Source organism: Podarcis pityusensis (assembly GCF_964106645.2).
Source record: "Podarcis pityusensis genome assembly, chromosome: 10".
Classification (NCBI taxonomy): domain Eukaryota; kingdom Metazoa; phylum Chordata; class Lepidosauria; order Squamata; family Lacertidae; genus Podarcis; species Podarcis pityusensis.
Window position 1 is genome coordinate 2,462,288 of NC_138035.1, and position 22,868 is coordinate 2,485,155.

The 22,868-nt window shown below is 48.0% G+C and overlaps 3 protein-coding genes across 7 annotated transcripts in view; 2 read left to right on the forward strand and 1 right to left on the reverse strand.

Moving 5' to 3' along the window:
• LOC308486315 (uncharacterized protein) overlaps positions 1-10,623 on the forward strand; it is a 126,644-nt gene extending 116,021 nt beyond the window's left edge. Inside the window, exons 3-5 of the mRNA XM_081023057.1 lie at positions 2,687-2,859; positions 7,878-9,583; positions 9,994-10,623. Coding sequence (XP_080879183.1) covers positions 8,125-9,583; positions 9,994-10,055 — 1,521 coding nt within the window. The 5' untranslated portion in view covers positions 2,687-2,859; positions 7,878-8,124 and the 3' untranslated portion in view covers positions 10,056-10,623. The remainder of the gene's footprint in view (positions 1-2,686; positions 2,860-7,877; positions 9,584-9,993) is intronic.
• The window catches only part of LOC308486201 (uncharacterized protein), a 74,671-nt gene that overhangs the window by 43,504 nt on the left and 8,299 nt on the right, over positions 1-22,868 (reverse strand). The window lies entirely within an intron of this gene.
• The window catches only part of LOC308486292 (uncharacterized protein), a 72,848-nt gene that overhangs the window by 28,700 nt on the left and 21,280 nt on the right, over positions 1-22,868 (forward strand). The window contains exon 1 of one of the 2 annotated variants that reach the window (XM_081022986.1): positions 1,659-1,785. The exons of the other annotated variant lie outside the window; for it this stretch is intronic. The gene's annotated coding sequence lies outside the window, so the exon portion shown is untranslated. Of the gene's footprint in view, positions 1-1,658; positions 1,786-22,868 lie in introns of those variants that run through there. 2 annotated transcript variants of the gene reach the window in all.

Below are 22,868 nucleotides of genomic sequence, written 5' to 3' on the forward strand. Positions count from 1 at the left end.
CTGGGATGACTGGCTTGTGAGCTTTCATCAAAGCATTCCACATCCCACGTGCAGTCAGATTGCCAGCTAGCGTCTTTATTTCCTCCAGAGAGACGGACAAGACGATTACGTCAATCGCCTTCGAATCATCGGCTTTCCATTTCTCTGTCAGAGGAACTGGGGGGGGGGGCTCAGATACGGTATGCCACACCCCAAACTGACGCAGCAAAGATTCACACCATTTTGCCCAGGTTTCATAATTCTGCCCATGTAACTTAGGGCAGTGAATGGCCTCTGAAGCTTGGAAAAACTCCATTTCAGCTTTTCCTTTGAGCCGGGAGTCTCTTATGCCTTCAAAGACTCCTTATCTTGGCAGCTCATTAATCACGAACTCTCTGGCTTGGCTCCCAGAGCCATTAATCTGCCGGAGTTCCAAAGGCTCCTTCCGAGGTAAACAGAGAAAAACCTCTCTTTCGCTTTTGACATACCTCTCAGACGCAGTCTGTTGCAGCTTTACTCTCCTGTAGGTGCTGTGAATCTGGGCCCGAAACCTTGTTGTTGGGATACTGCCAGGGAGATAGCGTCCATCTGAGCCCCAAGCCGGCTGCCGGACGTCCATCGATCTCTGTAGCCACGCAGATCCAGCAATTAGCGACACGAAGCCTTAGAAATAGACTGCCACATTCCAGGCTCGTGCACATCCTTTATCAGCAGAAACACAGCCAGAAAGCTTGCACCGCAGAAGAGCAGAAGAGCATATTTACAGACTTTATTTAGCGTTGAACAGAACAAAGAAAAACATGACCGTTCTGAGTCAGCATCTCTGCCCGACTGAAATCGAAAGGGAACAGCAAGCATAAACATCCTGTGAACAGGACATGCGCAGACTCTGTTACTCACAAAGCCTGCTCCCTTTTAAGGTGGAACGGAAATATCCCAACAATTTCTCCCTTAACACATGGAATCCGCTTCTGGCTACAATTGTATCGGCTGCTTTGCTGAACCTCTTGGCTGTTGTGCATGGACGGTGCCTGTGTCCACGGTCATTGTCCTGGCCTTAGTCAGAGGCTGTGGTGGGGAGCTGGGATTTGGGGGGAGTCGTTTAGCTGCCCCCAGTGGCGTAGCGTGGGTTGTCAGCACCCGGGGCAAGGCAAGTAATTTGCTCCCCCTAACCCGTGGATTTGCGCCCCCTAACCCGTGGATTTGCGCCCCGTAACCCTAACCCCCAGATGTTGCGCCCGGTGCGGCTGGCCCCCCCTGCACCCCCCACCTACGCCACTGGCTGCCCCTCCCATTCCTGGTTTGAACAGCACCAATACCTAAAACACGGACGGATCTAAGCTCGTGGGGTGGGGGAGGGGTGGGTGTTGCAATGCAAACCTTGTAGGAGGGACGGGACCCACTTTGCAGCTGGATCTCCGGGATCAGCCCCTCCCCCGCTCTCCAATCCACTAAAGGAGGGGGGAAACCTTCCTCTCCTCCCCCCCTCAAACGTTCCCTCCCCTCCCTGCACATCCTCCTCTCACCCCGCCCCCACCATCCCAAATCCCTCCCCCAATACATTGCTCCTCCTCCTCCTCCTCCTCCTCCAATCCGGCTCTTCTGTTCCAGGAATGGGGTGTGTGAGCCCCCTCCCAAACTGCCTGCTTCTCCCGGAAGTGGCTCTTCTGCGCCGGATTGCTGCTTTGCACCGTAGCTCTAGGGGCGCGCGCGTTCTTAAAGGGGAGGAGGGGCGGCAGGTAAATCCCCCTCACCCACGTGGATGTTGCACGAAAGGAAAGGAGGATCGGGAGCGAGGACAAGGAGGTAAAGGGGTCGGAGGGAGGGGGAGAAAAGGACCCAGAGACCCCCTCCAGCTCCCCAAGCGCCTTCCGTGGGGTCTGGATCCCGGCACGCGTGCTGCGAAAGGGCGGAGATGGAGCACCCACCCACGAGGACTCCCTGGGGTGCGGAGAAGCGGGCCAGGAAAGGGTTAAGGGGTGCGGGAGGCGCCTGGATAGAGACCCCCCTGTCCCTCCCCGGCTCGTCTTGGGGGGGGCAATAGGGACGGAGAGATGGGTCGCGCATGGCGAGGGGTGAGCCGGGCCAAGGGGGCGTCTGGGTGCAGGGGAGACTCCGGGAGAAAGAGAGGGGGTCATGGAAGTGGGGGGAGAAGGGAGGGGGCACCCCCGGGTCATGGAAACGCAGCAATGGTGGGGGGAGAGGAAGACCAGTCTTTGGGGAGACATCTCCATCATGACGCCCACGATAAACCTCCGGATGGGCCGCCTTGGCTTCTCCCTCCCACCCAGGAATGGGGCCCCCCTTCAAGGCAACCAGAGAAGGATCCTTGGAAAGTGGGGTCTAGTCCCCCCACCCCTTCCTTCCTGCAACCTCCATCCTCTTCCCACCCCATAAGCCCCTGCCCTGTCCAGATGCAGCGATTCTGCCCAGTCCATTCCTTGGTCCCCTGGAGAGAAGAGGAAATCCAGAGGGGAGGGGGGAGGCCTTCTCAGAAGCGGCCCTTGGTTTCTGCAATCCCACCCAGGAAGCAGCCAGAAACCTTTTCCTCTCTCTCAGGCTTCCATCTTCATTATCTTTTCCACTGAGGATGAGGATAATGTACACCTGTCATCAGAAACAGGGGTGCAGAGTCCATGGAATGGCTCTCAGGGCTGATAGAGAAGTAGCACCTCGAAAGTATTTCTGTTCCTCTTATTCTTTGTAGGCAGTGTCAGAGTGACTGACAAGCTGAGATACAATCCTTCAGCATCCGATGACAGCGACTGCATGAATCTTCCCAGTCAAAGGAGCCATTTTCAGGATAGACAGTGCCTGTGGCTGGAGGCTCTACACACCGGGTGTGCCTGTGCAGGCCAAAGACTGCCAGTATTAGCACAGGTGAGGTGTGTGACCTCCCCAAATTTACAGAATGTATGTGAATGCGCGTTCGTGGGTGGTATTATTGTTTATGGCAACCCTGTGATTTTGTCCACCCATAACATTCTTGAGCTAATATTGCAGTACAAATTCCAAAATAACTACAAAAAAATCACAAAAGAATAATAATTGTAGTATTTATACCCTGCCCATCTGGTTGGGTTTCCCCAGCCACTCTGGGCAGCTTCCAGTACACATAAAAGACAGGAAAACATCAAACATTATAAACCTCCTGACACAAGGCTGCCTTCAGCTGTCTTCCAAATGTCAGGTAGTTGTTCATTTCCTTGTCCTCTGAAGGGAGGGCGTTCCACAGGGAGGAACCACCGAGAAGGCCCTCTGCCTGCTTCCCTGTACCCTCACTTATCACAGAGAGGGGACCAGCAGGAGGACCTCAGAGGAGGACCTCAGTGTTCAGAGTGAAGGATGGGGGTGGAGACGCTCCTTCAGGTCTACAGGGCCAAGGCGATTGAGGGCTTTAGGTCGCAGATCTTGCTCCTCCATAATGATCTCCAAGTCCGACATATAGTTAGCAGAGTAGGAAAAAACACTCAGAGGCAGCAAAAAATCCATTCAGCAGATAAATTTAGTACAGAAGGCAAAGAAGCAGAACAATCCAAAAACTGAATTTACAGTAAAACCCTAACTTGGTATATCAAAACAGCCCTCAAGTAAGAAAGACACAAGCAGAGTAGAGAATAGCAGAATAGGAAGTGGGACCAGCCGTCTTTCAATACTGTAATTTATAAACAATTCAGTGTCAGAGTAAACTTGGGACTGGATAACAAGCTTGGCTCACTCCAGTTTAAGTCAGCTTCTTCTGGTTCCCAAAACAAGGAAGGTTCAGCATAATCTCATTACAACTTATTCCACCACCTGCTCTCAGCAGAAAGGAAACTGCCTTATCAGGTAAAATGTTCCAGCTAGAGAAAACATCAGCTTTGTATCACACAGAGTAAAACCACCAGAACCTTCTTGAACCAACAGACTAGGAATGATCTCTATATGTTAGATCAATACTTTTCTTGCCTGAAAGATGCAACCATGACACTTTAAAGATCAGCACAAGCAGTTTGAATTGTGCTCGGAAATGCACTGAGAGCGAGTGAAGATCCTTTAGGACAGTGTTACAAGGTTGAACTTTTCATTAAGTACAGTTATCCCTTTGCCTTGAATATCCAGCTTTGTCAGTGCCAGATTAGGGTAGTCCTGTGTCAGAAGAGGGGCTCGAGATCAGGCAGCACATCATTATTATGAGGAACAATTGGGGTGGGGTGTTTCCCATTTGCCAGCTGCTTTCCTTGCGCTTCTCCTGCTCTCTCCATGCAATGTGAGGCATGTAGACGGAGGTCCATCTCCAAGAACAGGAGCTTCCCTGAGCACCCATTCAGCTGACCCCAAGCACCAAGCCTTGTCACTAGTTCTCTGACTGACCCAGACCACAGTCCCTGGAAGAAACTTAGACCTGGGTCTCCCAAAATGGTCCACTTGGACCTCTTGAGGCCATTGGGACTGTGAAGGTGACTCATGAAGATCTAGAGGTGGAAACAGGGCTGGATGGAGGATTATAATAATATAATCATAATAATAATTTATTATTTATACCCCGCCCATCTGGCTGAGTTTCCCCAGCCACTCTGGGCGGCTCCCAATCAAATATTAAAAACAGTACAGCGTTAAATATTAAAAACTTCCCTGAACAGGGCTGCCTTCAGATGTCTTTTAAAGATAAGATAGCTGCTTATTTCCTTCACATCTGAAGGGAGGGTGTTCCACAGGGTGGGCGCCACTACCGAGAAGGCCCTCTGTCTGCTTCCCTGTAACCTCATTTCTCACAATGAGGGAACCGCCAGAAGGCCCTCGGAGCTGGACGTCAGTGTCTTTATGATGCAGAGGATGGGGAATGTCCAAAGGAACGATGGACCAGAGAAAGAGAGGGCCTGTTCACGGACAGAGAGCAGCTGCCTTTCCTGTGAGGAAACAATTGATTTGAAAAGGCTGCATTCCAAGATCATGCTGTGCTATTAATGATGTTTGAGGATTATGAAAGGTTGCTGCTGCATTACTATCATTTGATGACATTGCTTTTTCATTTGCTGTGCGTAAGAGGGGGTGGGGTGGGTGTTTAGTTGGGTGCGGGAATTTGTTTAATTTAATTTAATTATGGTGTGTTTGTAACATTCTCTTTTTTTGTTGGTTTTTTTGTTTTGTTAGTTTGTTTTTTGTATAGGTTTTAATTTTATTTTAAGGGGAGGGGTCAGGGCTGCCTGGGAGTGGGTCCCAGCAAACAAAATGGCTGGGGCAAGTTCCACGGGGGGGGGGTGTGTGTGTGTGTGTACTGGGGCAACCGATCTCAGTGATCATGGGTAGGAGGAGAAGTTACGCTAAGACCAGACCACATCATTGCTGAGGAAGTGGGCTTAGTCATTGTTTAAGGACTATCCCTGCCTCCAGGTCTGGTCTTGACCGGACGGATACTGGAATCAGCAAGGGATACCCACATGACCTGAAGGTGCTGCTGTGCTTCATGCCAGGTCAATGATCCAAAAACCATTGTGATCCATGACTTGGTAGTGGATGGAGGACTTGACCTGGCATGTGTAACAGAGGCTTGGTTGGATGAAGCAGATGGGCCTGTCCTTGCCGCTGCTTGTCCACTAGGTTTCTCTTACACACAGCAACCCAGGCCTTGTGGGCGGGGAGGGGGGGTTGCAGTGATTTTTAGGAAGTCATTAGTTTTCACCAGGCGTCTTATTGGGAAGACCCAGTTCTTTGAGTGCATGTTCTGGAAGTTGGGCAATAGGGGCAGTACAGGATTCCTTCTGGTGTACCGACCTCCCAGCTGCACCAAGGATTCCCTACGTGAGCTACTCCAGGTCATGGTGGATGTTCTCCTGGAGACACCTAGTTTGGTTGTCCTAGGGGATTTTAACATCCATGCCGACACGACCTTACAAGGGGCCGCTCGGGACTTCGTGGAAAGCATGGCCTCCATGGGGCTGTCCCTGAATAAGTCTGGCCCAACCCATAGCCGTGGACATGCCTTGGACCTGGTGTTTACCTCTATGGATGTTGGTGATCTGACACTAAGTAAAAGCGAAACGAAAGAAATGCCATGGTCAGATCACTTGCTGGTGCAACTTCTCCGCGACCCTTCCCCTCTGCAGGGAGGTGGGACCGATTCGGATGGTCCGCCCCTGCCACTTAATGGATCCAAATGGTTTCCAGAGAGTGGTAGGGGATGTTTTATCCCATGTTGATGGCCTTTCAGCTGATTCCCTGGTGGCCCGCTGGAATGTGGAGTTAACCAGGGCTATTGACCCTTTGGCCCCGAAGCACCCTCTCCGATTGCATGGAGCCCGGACAGCCCTGTGGTTTTCCACGGATCTGAGGGCAATGAAACAATCGCTGAGATGGCTAGAGTGCCGGTGGCAGATAGCCCATTCTGAATCTGACCAGACATGGGTTAGAGCATAGTGTTGAGCCTACCAAGTGGTGATAACAACGGCGAAGAAGACTTTCTTCACCGCCTCTATTGCATCTGCGGAAAACAGCAGCAGGAGACTCTTTCAGGTGGTTCGCAATTTAGCAGAACCACCTGCTCCATCAGGGCCCAGTACAGGCCACATGATCTCCTGCAATGATTTTGCAAAGTGTTTTGCAGATAAAGTCGCTCAGATTCAAGAAGAGGTAGACTCCACCGTGGCATCAGGACCGGGGCAGGAGAGTGCTAGAGAGTGCCAGTCAAGTTGTGTGGGATCAATTCCAATCTGTTACCTCCGAGGATGTGGACAGGCTGCTTGGATGAGTGAAACCAACCACTTGTCTCCTTGATCCTTGCCCATCCTGGCTTATAAAAGCTAGCCAGGAAGGGCTGGGCGATGGGCTTCGTGGGGTGGTGAATGCATCCCTCCGTGAGGGAGCCTTCCCAGACCCGCTGAAAGAGGCGGTTATTAAACCGCTTCTTAAAAAAACATTTTTAGATGCGGCCACGATGGCCAACTATCGCCCAGTCTCAAATCTTCCATTCTTGGGCAAGGTGATTGAGCGGGTGGCACGCCTGGAAGAAGCGGACCATTTGGATACCTTCCAGTCGGGATTCAGGCCTCATCATGGGACTGCAACTGCCTTGGTCGCCCTGGTTGATAATCTCCGGTGGGCTAGGGACAAAGGTGAGAGCTGTTTCCTAGTTCTGCTGGATCTCTCAGTGGCGTTTGATACCATCAACCATAACATCCTTCTGGACTGTCTTGCCAGAGTGGTGCATGCTCTAGTTATCTCTCACTTGGACTACTGCAATGCAGTCTACGTGGGGCTACCTTTGAAGGTGACCCGGAAACTACAACTAATCCAGAATGCAGCAGCTAGACTGGGGACTGGGAGTGGCTGCTGAGACCATATAACACAGGTCTTGAAAGACCTACATGGCTCCCAGTACGTTTCCGAGCACAATTCAAAGTGTTGGTGCTGACCTTGAAAGCCCTAAACGGCCTCTGTCCAGTATATCTGAAAGAGCGTCTCCACCCCCATTGTTCTACCCGGACACTAAGGTCCAGCACCGAGGGCCTTCTGGCGGTTCCCTCACTGCGAGAAGCCAAGTTACAGGGAACCAGGCAGAGGGCCTTCTCGGTGGTGGCGCCCTCCCTGTGGAATGCCCTCCCATCAGATGTCAAAGAGAACAACAACTACCAGACTTTTAGAAGATATCTGAAGGCAGCCCTGTTTAGGGAAGCTTTTAATGTTAGATGTATTACAGTATTTTAATATTTTTCTGGAAGCCGCCCATAGTGGCTGGGGAAGCCCAGCCAGATGGCGGAGTATAAATAATAAATTATTATTATTATTATTATTATTATTATTATTGGGAACATGGGTAGGAGGCAGGGGAATGTAGGAGATGTTCAAATAAGAGAAGGGGCTAATTGTGTTTGGTTTGATTTGTTCTTTTCCCTTTCTTCTCTTCCTTGAAATACAAAAAGGACTTCCTCTCTGCCCACTCTGAAGAAGGTGATACAGAAGAACGTCAGAATTCCGGGGGACGGGGAACCTTTCATTTTAATTTCATAGGAATAGACATTGAAATGTGCGAAATGTGGAATATGCTTCACTGAATGAGCACACCTAGTTCACACCAACAAATTCACAGGAGAGAAACCTTTTAAAGATTTGAAGTGTGGAAAGAGTTTCACTGATAGTGAAAAACCTAGAACACATCAGCGGACTGCCATGGGTAAGAAAGGATTCAAATGCAGGGAGTGTGGGAAGAGCTTCAGACAGAGTGGACAACTTAAATTACACCAACGGACTCACACAGGGGAGAAACCATATGAATGTATGGAGTGTGGGAAGAGTTTCCGACGAAGAGATACCCTTAGAATACATCAACAAACTCACACAGGGGAGAAACCATTTAAATGTGTGGAGTGTGGAAAGAGCTTCAGTTCCAATGCAACCTTTAGATTACATCAACGGACTCACACAGGGGAGAAACCATATGAATGTATGGACTGTAGGAAGAACTTCAGTCAGAGGGCACACCTTAAGTTACATGCACAGACTCACACATGGGAGAAACCTTATAAATGTATGGAGTGTGGAAAGAGTTTCCGTCGAAGAGATACACTTAGAATACATCAACGGACTCACACAGGGGAGAAACTATTTACATGTACGGAATGTGGATTGAGCTTCAGTCAGAATGGAAACCTCAAAAATCATCAAAAGACGCATTCAGGGGAGAAACCTTTTAAATGTGTGGAGTGTGGAAAGAGTTTCCGTCGAAGAGATACACTTAGAATACATCGACGGACTCACACAGGGGAGAAACCATATGAATGTATGGAGTGTGGAAAGAGCTTTAGTTCCGATGCAGGCCTTAGATCACATCGACGGACTCACACAGGGGTGAAACCATATGAATGTATGGAGTGTGGAAAGAGCTTTAGTGATAGTGGAACCCTTAGAATACATCAACAGACTCACACAGGAGAGAAACCATTTAAATGCATAGAGTGTGGAAAGAGCTTTAGTGATAGTGGAACCCTTAGAATACATCAACGGACTCACACAGGAGAGAAACCATTTAAATGTATGGAGTGTGGAAAGAGCTTCAGTTTCAATTCAAACCTTAGACAACATCAACGGACTCACACAGGAGAGAAACCATTTAAATGCATGGAGTGTGGAAAGAGCTTCATTCAGATTGGAAACCTTAGAATACATCAACGGACCCATACAGGGGAGAAACCATATACTTGTATGGAGTGTGGAAAGAGCTTCAGTCACAATGCAGGCCTTAGATCACATCAACGGACTCACACAGGAGAGAAACCATTTAAATGTATAGAGTGTGGAAAGAGTTTCAGTCACGATGCCGGCCTTAGATCACATCAACGGACACACACAGGAGAGAAACCATTTAAATGCATGGTGTGTGGAAAGAGCTTTAGTTATGATGCCGGCCTTAGATCACATCAACGGACACACACAGGGGAGAAACCATTTGAATGTATCGAGTGTGGAAAGAGCTTTAGTTCCGATGCAGGCCTTAGATCACATCAACGGACACACACAGGAGAGAAACCATTTGAATGTATCGAGTGTGGAAAGAGCTTTAGTTCCGATGCAGGCCTTAGATCACATCAACGGACACACACAGGAGAGAAACCATTTAAATGCATGGAGTGTGGAAAGAGCTTCATTCGGATTGGGCACCTTAGAATACATCAACGGACACATACAGGGGAGAAACCATTTAAATGTATGGAGTGTGGAAAGAGGTTCAGTTGCAATTCAATCCTTAGATCACATCAACGGACTCACACAGGCGAGGGGAAACCATTTGAATGCATGGAGTGCGGAAAGAGCTTCAGTTACACATCAACCCTTAAAACACATCAATGGACTCACAAAGGCGGGGGGGAAACCATTTAAAGCTTCAGTCAGAGTGGAAATCTTAGAAAACGTCAGGAGACATACAGGAAAGAAATAGTTTAAATGTATGGCGTGTGGAAGGAGCTTCAGTTAGAGTGGAACCCTTGATTTACGTCAACAAACTCACACATGAGGCAAACCATATAAATGTCAGGAAAGTAGACAGAGGTTCAGTCCTAGTGGAAGTCCTACATCTACAGACTCATGGACAGGAAGAACTTTAACAGTTGACACCCTACAAACCCATCAACCTTCAAAGAGGAGAAGCTGTTTAAAGGGAAAGATTGCAGAAAGTGCTTTAGTTATAATGGAGTGTTTAAGGAACATCTAAGAGCCAGTGTGGTGTAGTGGTTAAGAGTGGTAGATTCGTAATCTGGGGAACCCTGTTTGCGTCTCTGCTCCTCCACATGCAGCTGCTGGTGACCTTGGGCTAGTCACACTTCTTTGAAGTCTCTCAGCCCCACTCACCTCACAGAATGTTTGTTGTGGGGGAGGAAAGGAAAGGAGAATGTTAGCCACTTGAGACTCCTTCGGGTAGTGATAAAGCAGAATATCAAATCCAAACTCTTCTTCTTCTCAGAGGGGAGAACCCATTTAAATGTATGGAGTGAGGAACGTGTTCCTTTCAGAGTTAACTCTTCTTCACAGCAATGAACTCAGCAGAAAATCCATCTTCAAAGCGTGTCATGTATTTGTTCTGGTGTTTATATGTTAAACTGTATAGTAATGAAATAATGTTCTGATGTTTATATGTAAAACCTATATAGTAATGAAATAATGAAGGTAACGTCCCACAATAATGAGTATAATTATTATACTCATAATTATTATATAATTATGAAAGAAGACTGGAAGAAATTTAAAGACTATTTACAGAAATATTGTAAAATTAAGGAATTTTAGAAGGATGTTGGATAGAAACTAAGAGGTTTTTAGCTGTAATACTTTAAGAGATATGAAAAAAGGTTTGCAACTGGGTAATTTTAATGGTAAGGATTTGCTGAACTAACAAATTGAACTGGAATACAAAAAAGGGAGGTATGAGGAGGTCCGGGGAAATAAGTATAGGGAAGATAGGTTATGGAAAATTAATGTCTTTTTAACTGTTTATTTGGTATGTTTCTTTTTATTTTCTTTTTACTTTTTTTGGTTATATATTTTTTAAAAAAAACTTTATTCTTTTTCTTTTTGTATTCTGTATTTTTTGTATTTTTTGAAACTTTAATAAATATTATTTAAATAATAATAATAATAATAATAATGAGTATAATTTTAGATGTAAGGTACCTTTTGATAGTGAGGGGGAGAGGGTGAATCTGTATTTCTGGTGGTGAGTGAGGATTAGGTCTGGGCATATATTGATCTCATCCTATACCAGTTTCTAGACTACATTGTGATAACCTTTGGAAAACAATGGATATGGCAATACACCACGAATCACAGTGTGTGTTTCTGGGATGCACATTTGCCTCAAAGCAGCCGGCAGAAAGCTTTGCTTCATGAAGGGCTTCCGGTCAATCGCTCGCCATCACAGTCGGAGATCTCTTTATCAGAGGAGACCGCGGTATATCAAAGGCAGGGGAAACTGCTCCAGCACAGCAGACCCCGAGGAAAAACCTCAAATTGAGCATTTTGAGGATGTGGAATCCGGCAGGTGTCCAAAAGTGGGCTCCCCCCTCCCTGGCAAGTTCTGTTTTTGAGCTCCGAGAGCGAGGGGGTTGGAGCTGCGACACATCGGACAAAACACTTCCTTTGATTATACGAAGCTGCGAGACTGTGAGGCATTAGCAGTCAATTCTTCCAACATCAAAAGCATTTAAGGACTGTATTGTGAGTACCTTTTACGTTTGGATTATATATGGCTAACTAAAGGCCTTACCCCAAGGGTGACTAAATCTGAGATTTGCCCAAGGCCTTGTTCTGATCATAATGCTGTGTTGACAGAGTTAAAATTGTCTTTACAGGGTACTTTTAGATGGCAGATGAATGATGATTTACTGAGAAATGAATTGATTGTAAATAAAGCTCAAAAGACCCTTGTCAGGGAACTGCCATCAGTGCCGGAGGGAGAGAGCAAAAGCCAGAGGGATTCCAGAGAGCGTCCCGGGATTGGGAGAGGCAGCCCATCTTCTGGGGAAGAGAATCAGCATAGCACCAGTGGAGAAGGGGGGCAGATGGGGGAAGCGGCGAGGCGGTCCCATGACTCCTTGCCAGGGACCAGCGGGAAGAGTAGGGGTCCTCCGCTGCCTACGCCCTCCTTGCACAGAAGGCTTTCGCGCTGAGAGAGTAGGAGGAGACTAGGCGTCAAAGAGCTTCTTTGCTGGAAGAAGTTTAAGAAACGCCCACTGACGGATTCTGCCAGCGATTGAGACAGCCATGGATGAGTGGCTGTCCGGACAGAAAAGGTTCACTCAGGCAACCCAGCCAGGTGTTTGCACCGGTTTACGCACGAGCAACCCCTAAAACCATTACAGCAATCCGTCAGTCTCTGACGTTGCTTGTGCGCAGCCCCGGAGAGGCAGCACGATGAGCCAAACAGGGCCGGCCGGAGAGACAGAGCAAGAAGCCATGGTGCAAGGTCTGGTCGAGAGGAACCGAGACCTGGAGGCGCATGTCGCTACCTTGTCTGTGCGGCTGGAGGAGAGACGGGCTCAGGATGCACAGGTCAGAGCCACCCCGATAGGGAGGAAGGTCCTGGGGCTGGTACACAAGTTTGGTGGAAAGCCCCAAGACTACAATTCCTTCCGAACATTGTGGGACATCTGTAGGATGGGGCGCGCGAATGGATCAGGTCCCTAATGGCGACGCAGAATGATGCATTGAAAGATCTTAAGAAATTCTACCAGGGAATGGACGCGATGTTCTCCAGCGGGGTGGAGCAAAGCGTGACACAGAGGGAGCTGATGGGGTGCAAGCAGGGGAGCCTGTCCGTCAGAAACTACTGGTCGCGTTTTGTGATGTTAGTCCACAAGCTCGGGTGGGATCTGGACTCTGAACTAGTACAAATGTTGTTTGAAGGGGGTTTGGCCCCCGAAGTGAAAGACAAGTTGTCCCGAGCGCCCCGCCCGCGGTCGATGGATGAACTCACAAAGACTGTGCTTGCGATCGGTGTATGCCAGGAAGCGCGGGCTCAGGAGAAGCGGGAGATAAGGGCGGAACGTTTCCATGACAACCGCATTCCGGAGATGCCGAGGGAGCCTTCCCAGGCGGCAGAGCTGATGGAAATTGATGGAGCGCGTGCGAAGTTTCAAACGCTGGTGAAGGTCGGGAAAAGGAATGGAAAACTACCAAGAAGTGTTTCCTCTGTCAGCGACTGGGACATTTTGCAAAGGTCTGCCCTCAACGAAAAGCCTGGCAAGGCATGATGGGGGCTGCAGGCCACAACGAGAAGGGGGAGGAAGAGCCGGTGCAGGGAAACGACAACGCCTGGCTGCCAACGAGCAGGGGCAGCAGCCAGGCCAGCAACCAATAGAAGTGCCCCAGCCTGACCCTCCCAAGGCAGCTATAGCCATAGAGGTGGTGCTAGAACTCCCAAATAGGCACCCCGTCAAAGTGGGGGGGCTGCTAGATTCTAGCAGCTCGTGTAATTTCTTCAGCAGAGACTTCGCTCTGGAGCACCAGCTCCACCTGTTGCCACTAGATTTTCCCTTGCAGGTGACCACCATCAATGGCAGGGAACTCCTGGGAGGGGAAGTGACACACCAGACACCGCCAATGCGAATGAGTGTCTCCAGGCACACAGAAACCATTGCCTTTCACGTGGCCACGCTGGCAGGACCCCCAATAATACTGAGAATGAGCTGGCTGGCAATACATGACCCAGTGGTGTCATGGCATCAGCGGTCAGTCACCTTTGGGTCAGCTTACTGCTTAGAACACTGTCTGGGAGGGAAGGAACCAAGAATGACTGTGGCCAGGGTGGCTGGGCTGGCCCTGGAGCAAAAAACGGAGGAGCCACCACAATATGCTGATTTGAAGGAGGTCTTCAGCGAGACGGGGGCAGACAGACTGCCCCCCAGGCCCTTTGACTGCCAAATCAACCTGCTTCCAGGGGCTCAGTTACCGGTGGGTAAGCCGTATGCCATGTCCGACCGGGAGATGCAGGAGTTGCAGCAGTTTATTGACAAGAACCTGAAGAGAGGTTTCATAAGGGAATCAAAGGCGGTGGGGGGCAGTCCAGTGTTCTTTGTGGACAAAAAAGAGACTAATCAGCCCAGATTAGTTGTGGATTACCGGGCCCTAAGCCTGGTGTCAGAACCCGTGACTTTCCCAATGCCCAGGATTGACGATATTTTGACACGTGTGAGGCAGGGGAAGATTTTTACCAAGCTGGACCTCAGGGGAGCATACAATCTGATTAGGATAAGGGAGGGGGACGAATGGAAAACGACCATGTTCACCCCCCTGGGGGCTTTTGAGTACTTAGTCATGCCATTTGGATTACAATCGGGGTCCGCCTGCTTTCAAGCCTTCATGCACCATGTGTTGGGGCCCCTGCTGTACAAGAATTGCATAGCCTTTTTGGATGACATCTTAATCTATTCGGTCAATGAAAATCAACACGTCAGAGAAGTCAGGGAGGTGCTACAGAGATTGAAGAAGCATCAGTTGTGGGTCAAGCTGGGAAAATGCCAATTCCACGCCAGGGAGGTCGAGTTCCTGGGGTACAGGTTGTCAGACAAAGGACTAGCCATGGATCCAGGCAAAGTGAAGGCAGTGCTGGAATGGAAAGCCCCCCAAAACAGGAAGGATGTGCAGAGGTTCCTAGGCTTCAGCAACTTCTACAGGAAGTTCATAAAGAACTTTGCTCACTTGACAGCGCCCATAACGGATTGTCTTAGTAGCAAAAAGAAATTCACATGGACAGAGGATGCGCAGCAATCCTTTGAAAAACTGAAGAAGGCGTTCGCCTCGGAAGAGCAACTCCTGCATGTGGATCCGGAGAAGCCCATGAGACTGGAGACGGACGCGTCCGACTGCGCGATTGGAGCGGTCCTTTTGCAGCCCGGGGCCAAGCAGAACTGGAGGCCGTGTGCCTTTTTCTCTAGGAAGCTGAGCAAGTCGGAGCAAAACTACACAGTGTATGACCGAGAACTGCTTGCGATCTATGCGGCATTTCGGCAATGGAGACATCTATTGATAGGGGCGCGGCACAAGATCCAGGTCCAAACTGACCACAAGAACTTGGAATACTGGCGGACTGCGCAAGTGCTCAACCAGAGACAGATCAGATGGTCCCAGGAGTTCGCCAAGTTTTTCTTCGAGATCCGATACGTGCCGGGAGAGGAAAACGTAAGGGCAGATGCCCTCTCCTGGAAACCGGAGTACATGGAAGGAGAGGGGCCACCAGAGACCAGGCACGTGTTCCCCAAGGACCGGTGTGGGGGGGGAGCATTGGTTGGGAAACGAGAACTGTCAGGGCTCACCAGAGACGATGAGTTTGCTCAGACAAAAATCAGGGAACTCAGGGACGGAAAGGAAGTCAATGGAGGGTTTGAGGAAAAGGAAGGGCTACTGTACTATAAGGGGGCACTGTATGTACCAGGGGAGACTTTGAGGGGGAAGGTACTTAGACAACTCCATGACAACCCAACAGCTGGGCACTTTGGGCAGCACAAGACCATGCTACTTGTCACCAGGCAGTTCTGGTGGCCAAAGGTGAGGGAAGACGTACGAGAATATGTACGAGGGTGTGACCGATGCCAGAGGGCAAAGGGGGAAAGGGCTGTCCCCGCGGGGCTACTGGAACCCTTACCTACACCGGAAAAGCCCTGGGAGGTGGTGTCCATTGATTTTATGACAGATCTGCCCAAGTCAAGGGGAAAGACAGCGGTCATGGTAATGGTCGATCTACTGACTAACATGCAGCAACGGCAGAGGAGACAGCCAAGCTGCTTGTGGATCACATTTTTAGACTGCATGGGGCTCCACTGAGGGTAATCTCGGATCATGGGAAACAATTCACTTCCCGGTTCTGGCGGAGACTCATGAGCTTGCTACAGGTCGAGGTGAGCTTCTCGACGGCGAGGCACCCAGAAACCAACGGACAAGCCGAAAGAGCGAATGGTATACTCCAGCAGTACCTACGCTGCTATGTCAGCGAGAGACAGAACGATTGGGTAGAGAAATTAGCTTTGGCTGAATTTGCGTACAATAACGCTGAACACGTGTCCACGGGAATGAGCCTGTTCATGGCCAATTACGGGTGTCACCCCAGGGCCTTCCTGGGGCGGGGGGAGGAAGGATGGAATGTACCTGCAGCTGAGCAATTTGTGGAGGAAATGGAGGCCTTACACCAGCAACTCAGGCTGAACTTGGAGCGGGCCAAGGAAGTTTACAAGAGGCAGGCGGACAGGCACCATCGGGAGGGGGAGGCCATACGGGTGGGAGACCGGATGTGGTTGTCATCCCAAGGGTTGCCCCTAAAGGGAGGGTGCAAGAAGTTGCAGCCTAGGCGGCTGGGGCCTTTTGAGGTGATACAGCAGGTTAACCCAGTGGCATTTAAACTCAAGTTGCCTGACAGCATGAAGATACATCCGGTGTTCCATAGGTCCCTACTTTCACCTTACAGGGAGGGGCAGGAATTCCCGGGACGGGAGGGAGGGGTTACCACCCACCCGCAGGTAGAGGAGAGGGAACACTGTAACGAAGCCACGGAAATACTCGATTCAAAGTGGCGAGGTCGCCAGGTAGAGTACTTGGTAGCCTGGGAGGGGGAACCTAGGTCTGAAAACACGTGGGTCCCTGCTGAATCAATCACTGACAGGTATCTGGTGGAAGAATTCCACGGTTTGTTCCCGGATAAGCCCAAACCATTAGCTAGATTCTGGGAGGAAGAATTTAGACCCACAGACGACCAAGGGGACTTTGTGGGTTTCCCTGCCTCCAAAGAGGAGGGAGAGGTGTCCGAGGGGGAAGAATCAGACTGGGAGGTTCAACCAGCGGGAAGAGATCCAAGCAGATGGGAGGCTGGTTTTGAATCCTCAGAAGATGATGACAGTTCCTTCAGGGGATTCCCCGCATCATCAACCGAGGAAAGAGAGGAGGTTGTATCGGAAAATCGCGCCAGGGGTGGGGGGGTCCTGAGGAGGAGGTGGATGTCAGGGAACTGCCATCAGTGCCAGAGGGAGAGAGTAAAATCCAGAGGGATTCCAGAGAGCGTCCCGGGATTGGGAGAGGCAGCCTATCTTCTGGGGAAGAGAATCAGCGTAGACCAGTGGAGAAGGGGGGCAGATGGGGGAAGTGGCGAGGCAGTCCCATGACTCCTTGCCGGGGACCAGCGGGGAGAGTAGGGGTCCTCCGCTCCCTAAGCCCTCCTTGCGCAGAAGGCTTTCACGCTGAGAGAGTAGGAGGAGACTAGGCGTCAAAGAGCTTCTTTGCTGGAAGAAGGTTAAGAAACGCCCACTGGCGGATCCTGCCAGTGATTGAGACAGCCACGGGTGAGTGGCTGTCCGGACAGAAAAGGTTCACTCAGGCAACCCAGCCAGGTGTTTGCACCGGTTTACGCACGAGCAACCCCTAGAACCATTACAACCCTAAAGGACTATTTTGAATTGAACCTGAATCAAGACAAGAAGTTGAAGAGGCAATTGCTCAAATGAAAATAGGCAAAGCACTGGGACCTGATGGTTTAACTTCCAAGTATTATAAAATATTAAAGGATTGGCTCATACAACCATTGATGGATGTTTGTAACAAAATATTAAAGGGGGACAAAGCACCCGAGTCCTGGAAAGAGGCCTTCATCACTCTGATACCCAAACCAGATACAGATAGAGCTCAAGTAAGGAATCAGCGACCAATTTCTTTGTTGAATGTGGATTATAAAATATTTGCAAATATTTTGGCTAAAAGATTGAAGAAGGTTTTGAATAAGCACATACATAAAGATCAATCAGGTTTTTTACCTGAAAGGCATATGAAAGATAATATTAGGAATGTACTGAATAATATTAGGAATGTACTGGAAAGATTAGAGGCAAAAAAGAATCCTAAAGCAATGTTAATGGTTAGTGATGCAGAGAAAGCCTTTGATAATGTTTCTTGGAGTTTTATGAAACAGAACTTGTGTAATATGGGGATCGGTCAAAAAATTTAAAATTAATGCAATTTACTTTGAGCAGAAAGCAAAAATTATAATTAACAATGTGGTCTCAGAAGAAATTGGGATTGAGAAGGGAACCAGGCAAGGGTACCCACTCCCCCCCCCCCCCCGCTTTCTATTTCTGTCCTAGAGGTGCTGTTGAATATGATAAGGAATGATGAGGAAGTTAAAGGCATAGTAGTGGAACTAAACAATATAAGTTAAAAGCCTTTGCTGATGATTTGGTATTGACTTTACAGGACCCTGAGATCAGTGCAATCAAAGCACTGAAGATAATCCAACAGTTCGGACAAGTTGCAGGTTTCAAATTGAATAAGAATAAAACCAAAGTTTTAGGGGGGGAAATAATGATACATGATAAACTTAACTTAGAGGAACCCACAGGGCTGAAGTTTGTGAAAAAGGTGAAATATCTGGGTGTAAATATGACTGCAAAAAAATTGCATTTGTACAAAGACAACTATGAAAAGTTATGGAAAGATATCAAAAGAGATTTGGATATTTGGACAAGGTTGAAACTATCTTTGCTGGGCCGAATTTGTGCGATAAAGATGAATGTATTGCCTAAGTTGATATTTTTGTTCCAAGTACTCCCTATCATTGATAAGTTGAATTGTTTTAAGGAATGGCAAAAGGTATTGTCTAAATTTATCTGGCAGGGGAAAAAACCCAGAATTAAGTTTAAATCATTAACAGATGTAAAAGAGAGGGGGGGTTTCTCCCTGCCAGATTTAAGGATTTACTTTGAAGCTGCAGCCTTTTGCTGGCTGAAACAATGGTTTTTATTGGAAGATACAGATGGTTTGGATTTAGAAGGTTTTGACAATGTATTTGGTTGCCATGCATATTTATGGTATGACAAGATAAAAGCTCATAAAGGATTTAAAAATCATATAATTAGAAAATCTTTGTATGATGTTTGGATAAGATACAGGGATTTGTTAGAAAGGAAAACACCCAGGTGGATATCACCATTGGAAGCTAAAACTCATAAAAGGTTGAATATGAAAGCTACGTGGTTGAAGTATTATGATCAGTTGAAAGATAAATTAGATGATTTAATCCAGTACATCCAGATAAATGAAGTGTTTAAAATGGATAAGAAAATCGGTTTTCAAACAGAGAAATCCAATCTGGAAACAGAATTATTAGATACAAAACCAAAAAATCTATATAAGATGTATAATTTATTGCTGGAATGGCATACGAGAGATGAACAAGTGAAATCTGTAATGATTGAATGGGCCAGGGATGTGGGGCACAATATCATGATGGTGGACTGGGAGAAATTGTGGAAAAAAGAATTGGAAGAAACAAGATTTACCAACTATCGAAGAATGGCAGATGAAGATAATGGACTATATGGAATTTGCCAAACTGACCGGGAGACTCCGAGACCAGAGAGAAGAGATGGTGGAAGAAGATTGGAAGAAGTTTAAGGAATATTTGAAAAAATATGTTAATATTTAAATCTCAGAATAGTTCTGGAAGTGGATATAGGCTGTAGGGTTAGAAGTAGAAGATAGTGTATTTTAAAATAATATTATTTGCAAGCGATGAAATGTGAAGTTAATTTAAGTGTGATAAAAAAAAGATGGTTAGAAACTATGATATATGTAAACTGCTAAAGAAGAAGTAAAATGAAAATCAGATAGGTGGGACTTGGGGAAGCCCACCTAACAGTGTTTAGAAAAAATAAAGATAAGACAAGAATTTGTTTGTATTGTTTGTTTTTCTGTTTGTGTTCTTTATTTGTGTTATAAAATGAATAATTTTTTTTGAAAAAAAGAAGAAAGCTTTGCTTCGTGAAGCCCCTGCAGATGCTGAGTTGCTGACTTCCCTCCCAGAAGACAGGAAGTGAAACACACACATCCATTGCTCTGTGTCCTTCCAGCCTCTTTCCTCCCTTGCTCCCTTCTGCCGGTTTGTGTGCCTGACTTAGATATCCTGCGTGCTGTATTTTTTTATTGCTGAAACTGGATTTGCTCTCAGGAGCTAAGTTTTGTGCCTCACTGGGGACCCAGTGAGAACTGTATGCTCTGAAAACTCAGTAAACTATTACTGAAGAAGTCCTGCTGCCCTGGAGTTGCTCTACTCAAGCATGCAAGACGGTTTTTGCACCAAACTCTGTCACCCCCCCCCCCACCGCATGATCTCCAAGCACTGCTTCTTCACCAGAACTTCATCCCTGCCTCCTAAGCATTCTGAAAAAAACTTGAAATGCTGTAATTTAATGTAAGATTTTGCCCCAAGCCTAATTGCAAGAGGGGGGAGGAGGGGCTACAGGTACCAGGGAAGTCTCCTGGGGGCCCCATCTTCACTCTTGAACCCCATGGGGCAACCCCAGAGCGCCTGCTTATTCTGGGGTTTGGGGAAGAAAGTAGTTTTCTATAGTCCCAGAAGTTTTTATTCAGTCATGCTGGTAGGGAGTTTTCCTACCAAAGGACCACAGTTCAAATTACTATCATACTGATTGCACTGTTGTTTCTGCTTTTGCTGTCATAGAGCAGGTGGGTGCGGGGGGGGGGAGGCACCAGCTGAGGGACCCACAAGGGAAGAAGGCTCAGAGCCCAGGGACTGGTGGTGGGATGGCGATGAGCAGAAAGAGGGAGAAAAGGGAGCAGAATGGGAGGGGAGGTGTTGCAAGCTGAGGAGGAAACAGGGTTTGGTGAGCAGGAAGAGGCTGGGGCAGAGAGCAGTTCAGGCTGACCCAACATGCATCACTTTAATCTTATTGATAATGAACTGTATTTTCTGCCCATTCACCCCCTTTGAAGAAGTCCTTTTGGAGCTCGTTGCAATCTCTCTTTCTTGGAAAAACCCTGGACAATTTACTGCCATCAGCAAACTTTGCTACCTCCTAAGTCTATATCATTTATGAACAGGTTGAAAAGCCACAGGTCCCAATACTGATCTTGAGGGGACTCCGCTTTCTGCTCCTCTCCATTCAGAGAACTGTCCGTTTACTCTCTTGGTGTTTCAGAAGGAGGGCTGCCTCCGACAGAGGGGCACATTTTTCTTCTAAGGGCACATTTCCGGGGTCCCCACAGTGCCCCCCAGCCTGGCTCCACTTGGCCAGGGCAGCTGCATTTTGTTTCGCTGCAGATGAGCCTGCCCCCTGAAATATGGGGTCTTAAAGGAACTTTGATGGGGGCAGAGGGGTCGCAGCTTCCCCACACTTGTGAAGGAGCCATGGGGGGGGAGGCAGGTGTAATTGGGGGGGAGTAGTGTGGAGGAATGAGCGAGACAGAGCTTCTGGAGCATGTGCTGCCCCTCCCCACCTGAAACTTTCCTGAGCCTCTCCCCTTTTCATTTCCATGACTGGGGGTCCCGCACAGCCCTCAGGGCACCTCAGTATCTTGGGAGGGGGAGCTATTTTGTTTGCTGAGGGCAGGGACACAATCCTGTCTCATTGCGGGGTGTCAGGCTTTTAGGTAAGAGGCTCAGGTGGAAAAGCACTGAGAAGGAAAAAATCCTGGGGTGCTGATTTCCTCCGCTGCCCAGCTCCCCAGGGGGCCACACCCCGCGGTCCCTCCGGGGTCAGCAAAGAAGGAGAATCCAGGCAAGTTAAAGGAGCAAAACAGCGGTCAGTAGACCTGATATTTATTAGTAGCAACAAGGTTCATCCACACAAAGAGTAGGAACACTGAGAATATGGTTGCATGAACTTTTAAAACTTTTACCCCCTTTCCCATAATAAATTTTCTAACAACTTCATCAATACATGACATGGGGCTTTTTCGGGGGTTGTTGCTGTTGCCGTTTTGTATTTATATTTTAGATCTTCTTGTGATTCATGTGGAAATTGTTCAATTTTTCAATCCCAGCATTCCAAACTAACCCTATCGCCGTCTAGCAATACCTAAAATTTGCTCTTATACTGTAATTACCATTAATATATTAATGTCATTGATACATGTGTACACAACTTTAAATACAAACACCAAGACATTGCACTGAAACTTTAAGTAAATGCGCATGCATGCACTTACCAAAAGTCTCATTCGAGAGCCAGTGGGGTGCAGTGCTTAAGAGTTTTGGACTAGGAACTGGGAGACCTGGGTTCCAATCTCCACTCAGTCACTGGATGATGGCTTCACAGCCCAACCTACCTCACAGGGTTGTTTTCAGGATTAAACAATGAGGGGGAGAACGACTTAACACCTCACTGAGCTTCTTGAAGAAACAGGTGGTATATAAAGGCATCCAATAAATTTCACTAAGAAGAAAGGTAAGATTCTGCTCTTAGGCAAGAAGAATTTGCTGCACAAATATAAGATGGGGGATACCGGGCTTGCCAGTAGTACATGTGGAAAAGGGGTCTTAGACTAACATGAGTCAACAGTATGATGCAGCAGCAAAAAAGGCTGTTATTCTAGGTTGCGTCCAAAGAAGTCAAGTGTCCAGATCAAGAGAAGTAACAGCCCCCCTTTCTTCTGCCTTGTTCAGACCACACCTGGAGTCCTGTGTCCAGTTCTGGGTGCCCCAATTTAAGAAGGATTTTGACAAGCTGAAAGGTGTGCAGAGGGGGGGGGGGACCAAGACAATTAAGAGTTGGGAAACCAAGCCTTCTGAGGAACAGGAAGGACTATCACGTGGAAGATTGAACAAGCTTGTTTTCACCAGCTCTGGAGGCTGCGACCCAAACCAATGGCTTCAAATTAGAGATGCCCTTGGAAGGTTGTGGACTCTCCTTCCTTGGAAGTTTGTAAGGAGAAGTTTGAAGGCAATATGTCATGGAAGCTTTAGTTGAGAGTCCTGCAGTGGACTAGACGACCCAGGGGTCTCCTGCAGGTCTAAAATTCTATGATTCTCCCCTGTATGAATTCTTTGATGGGAAGGGAGACTTTGCTTCTGACTGAAGCTCTTTTCACATTCCAAGCACTGATATGGTTTCTTACCACTGTGAATTCTTTGATGGGAAGGGAGACTT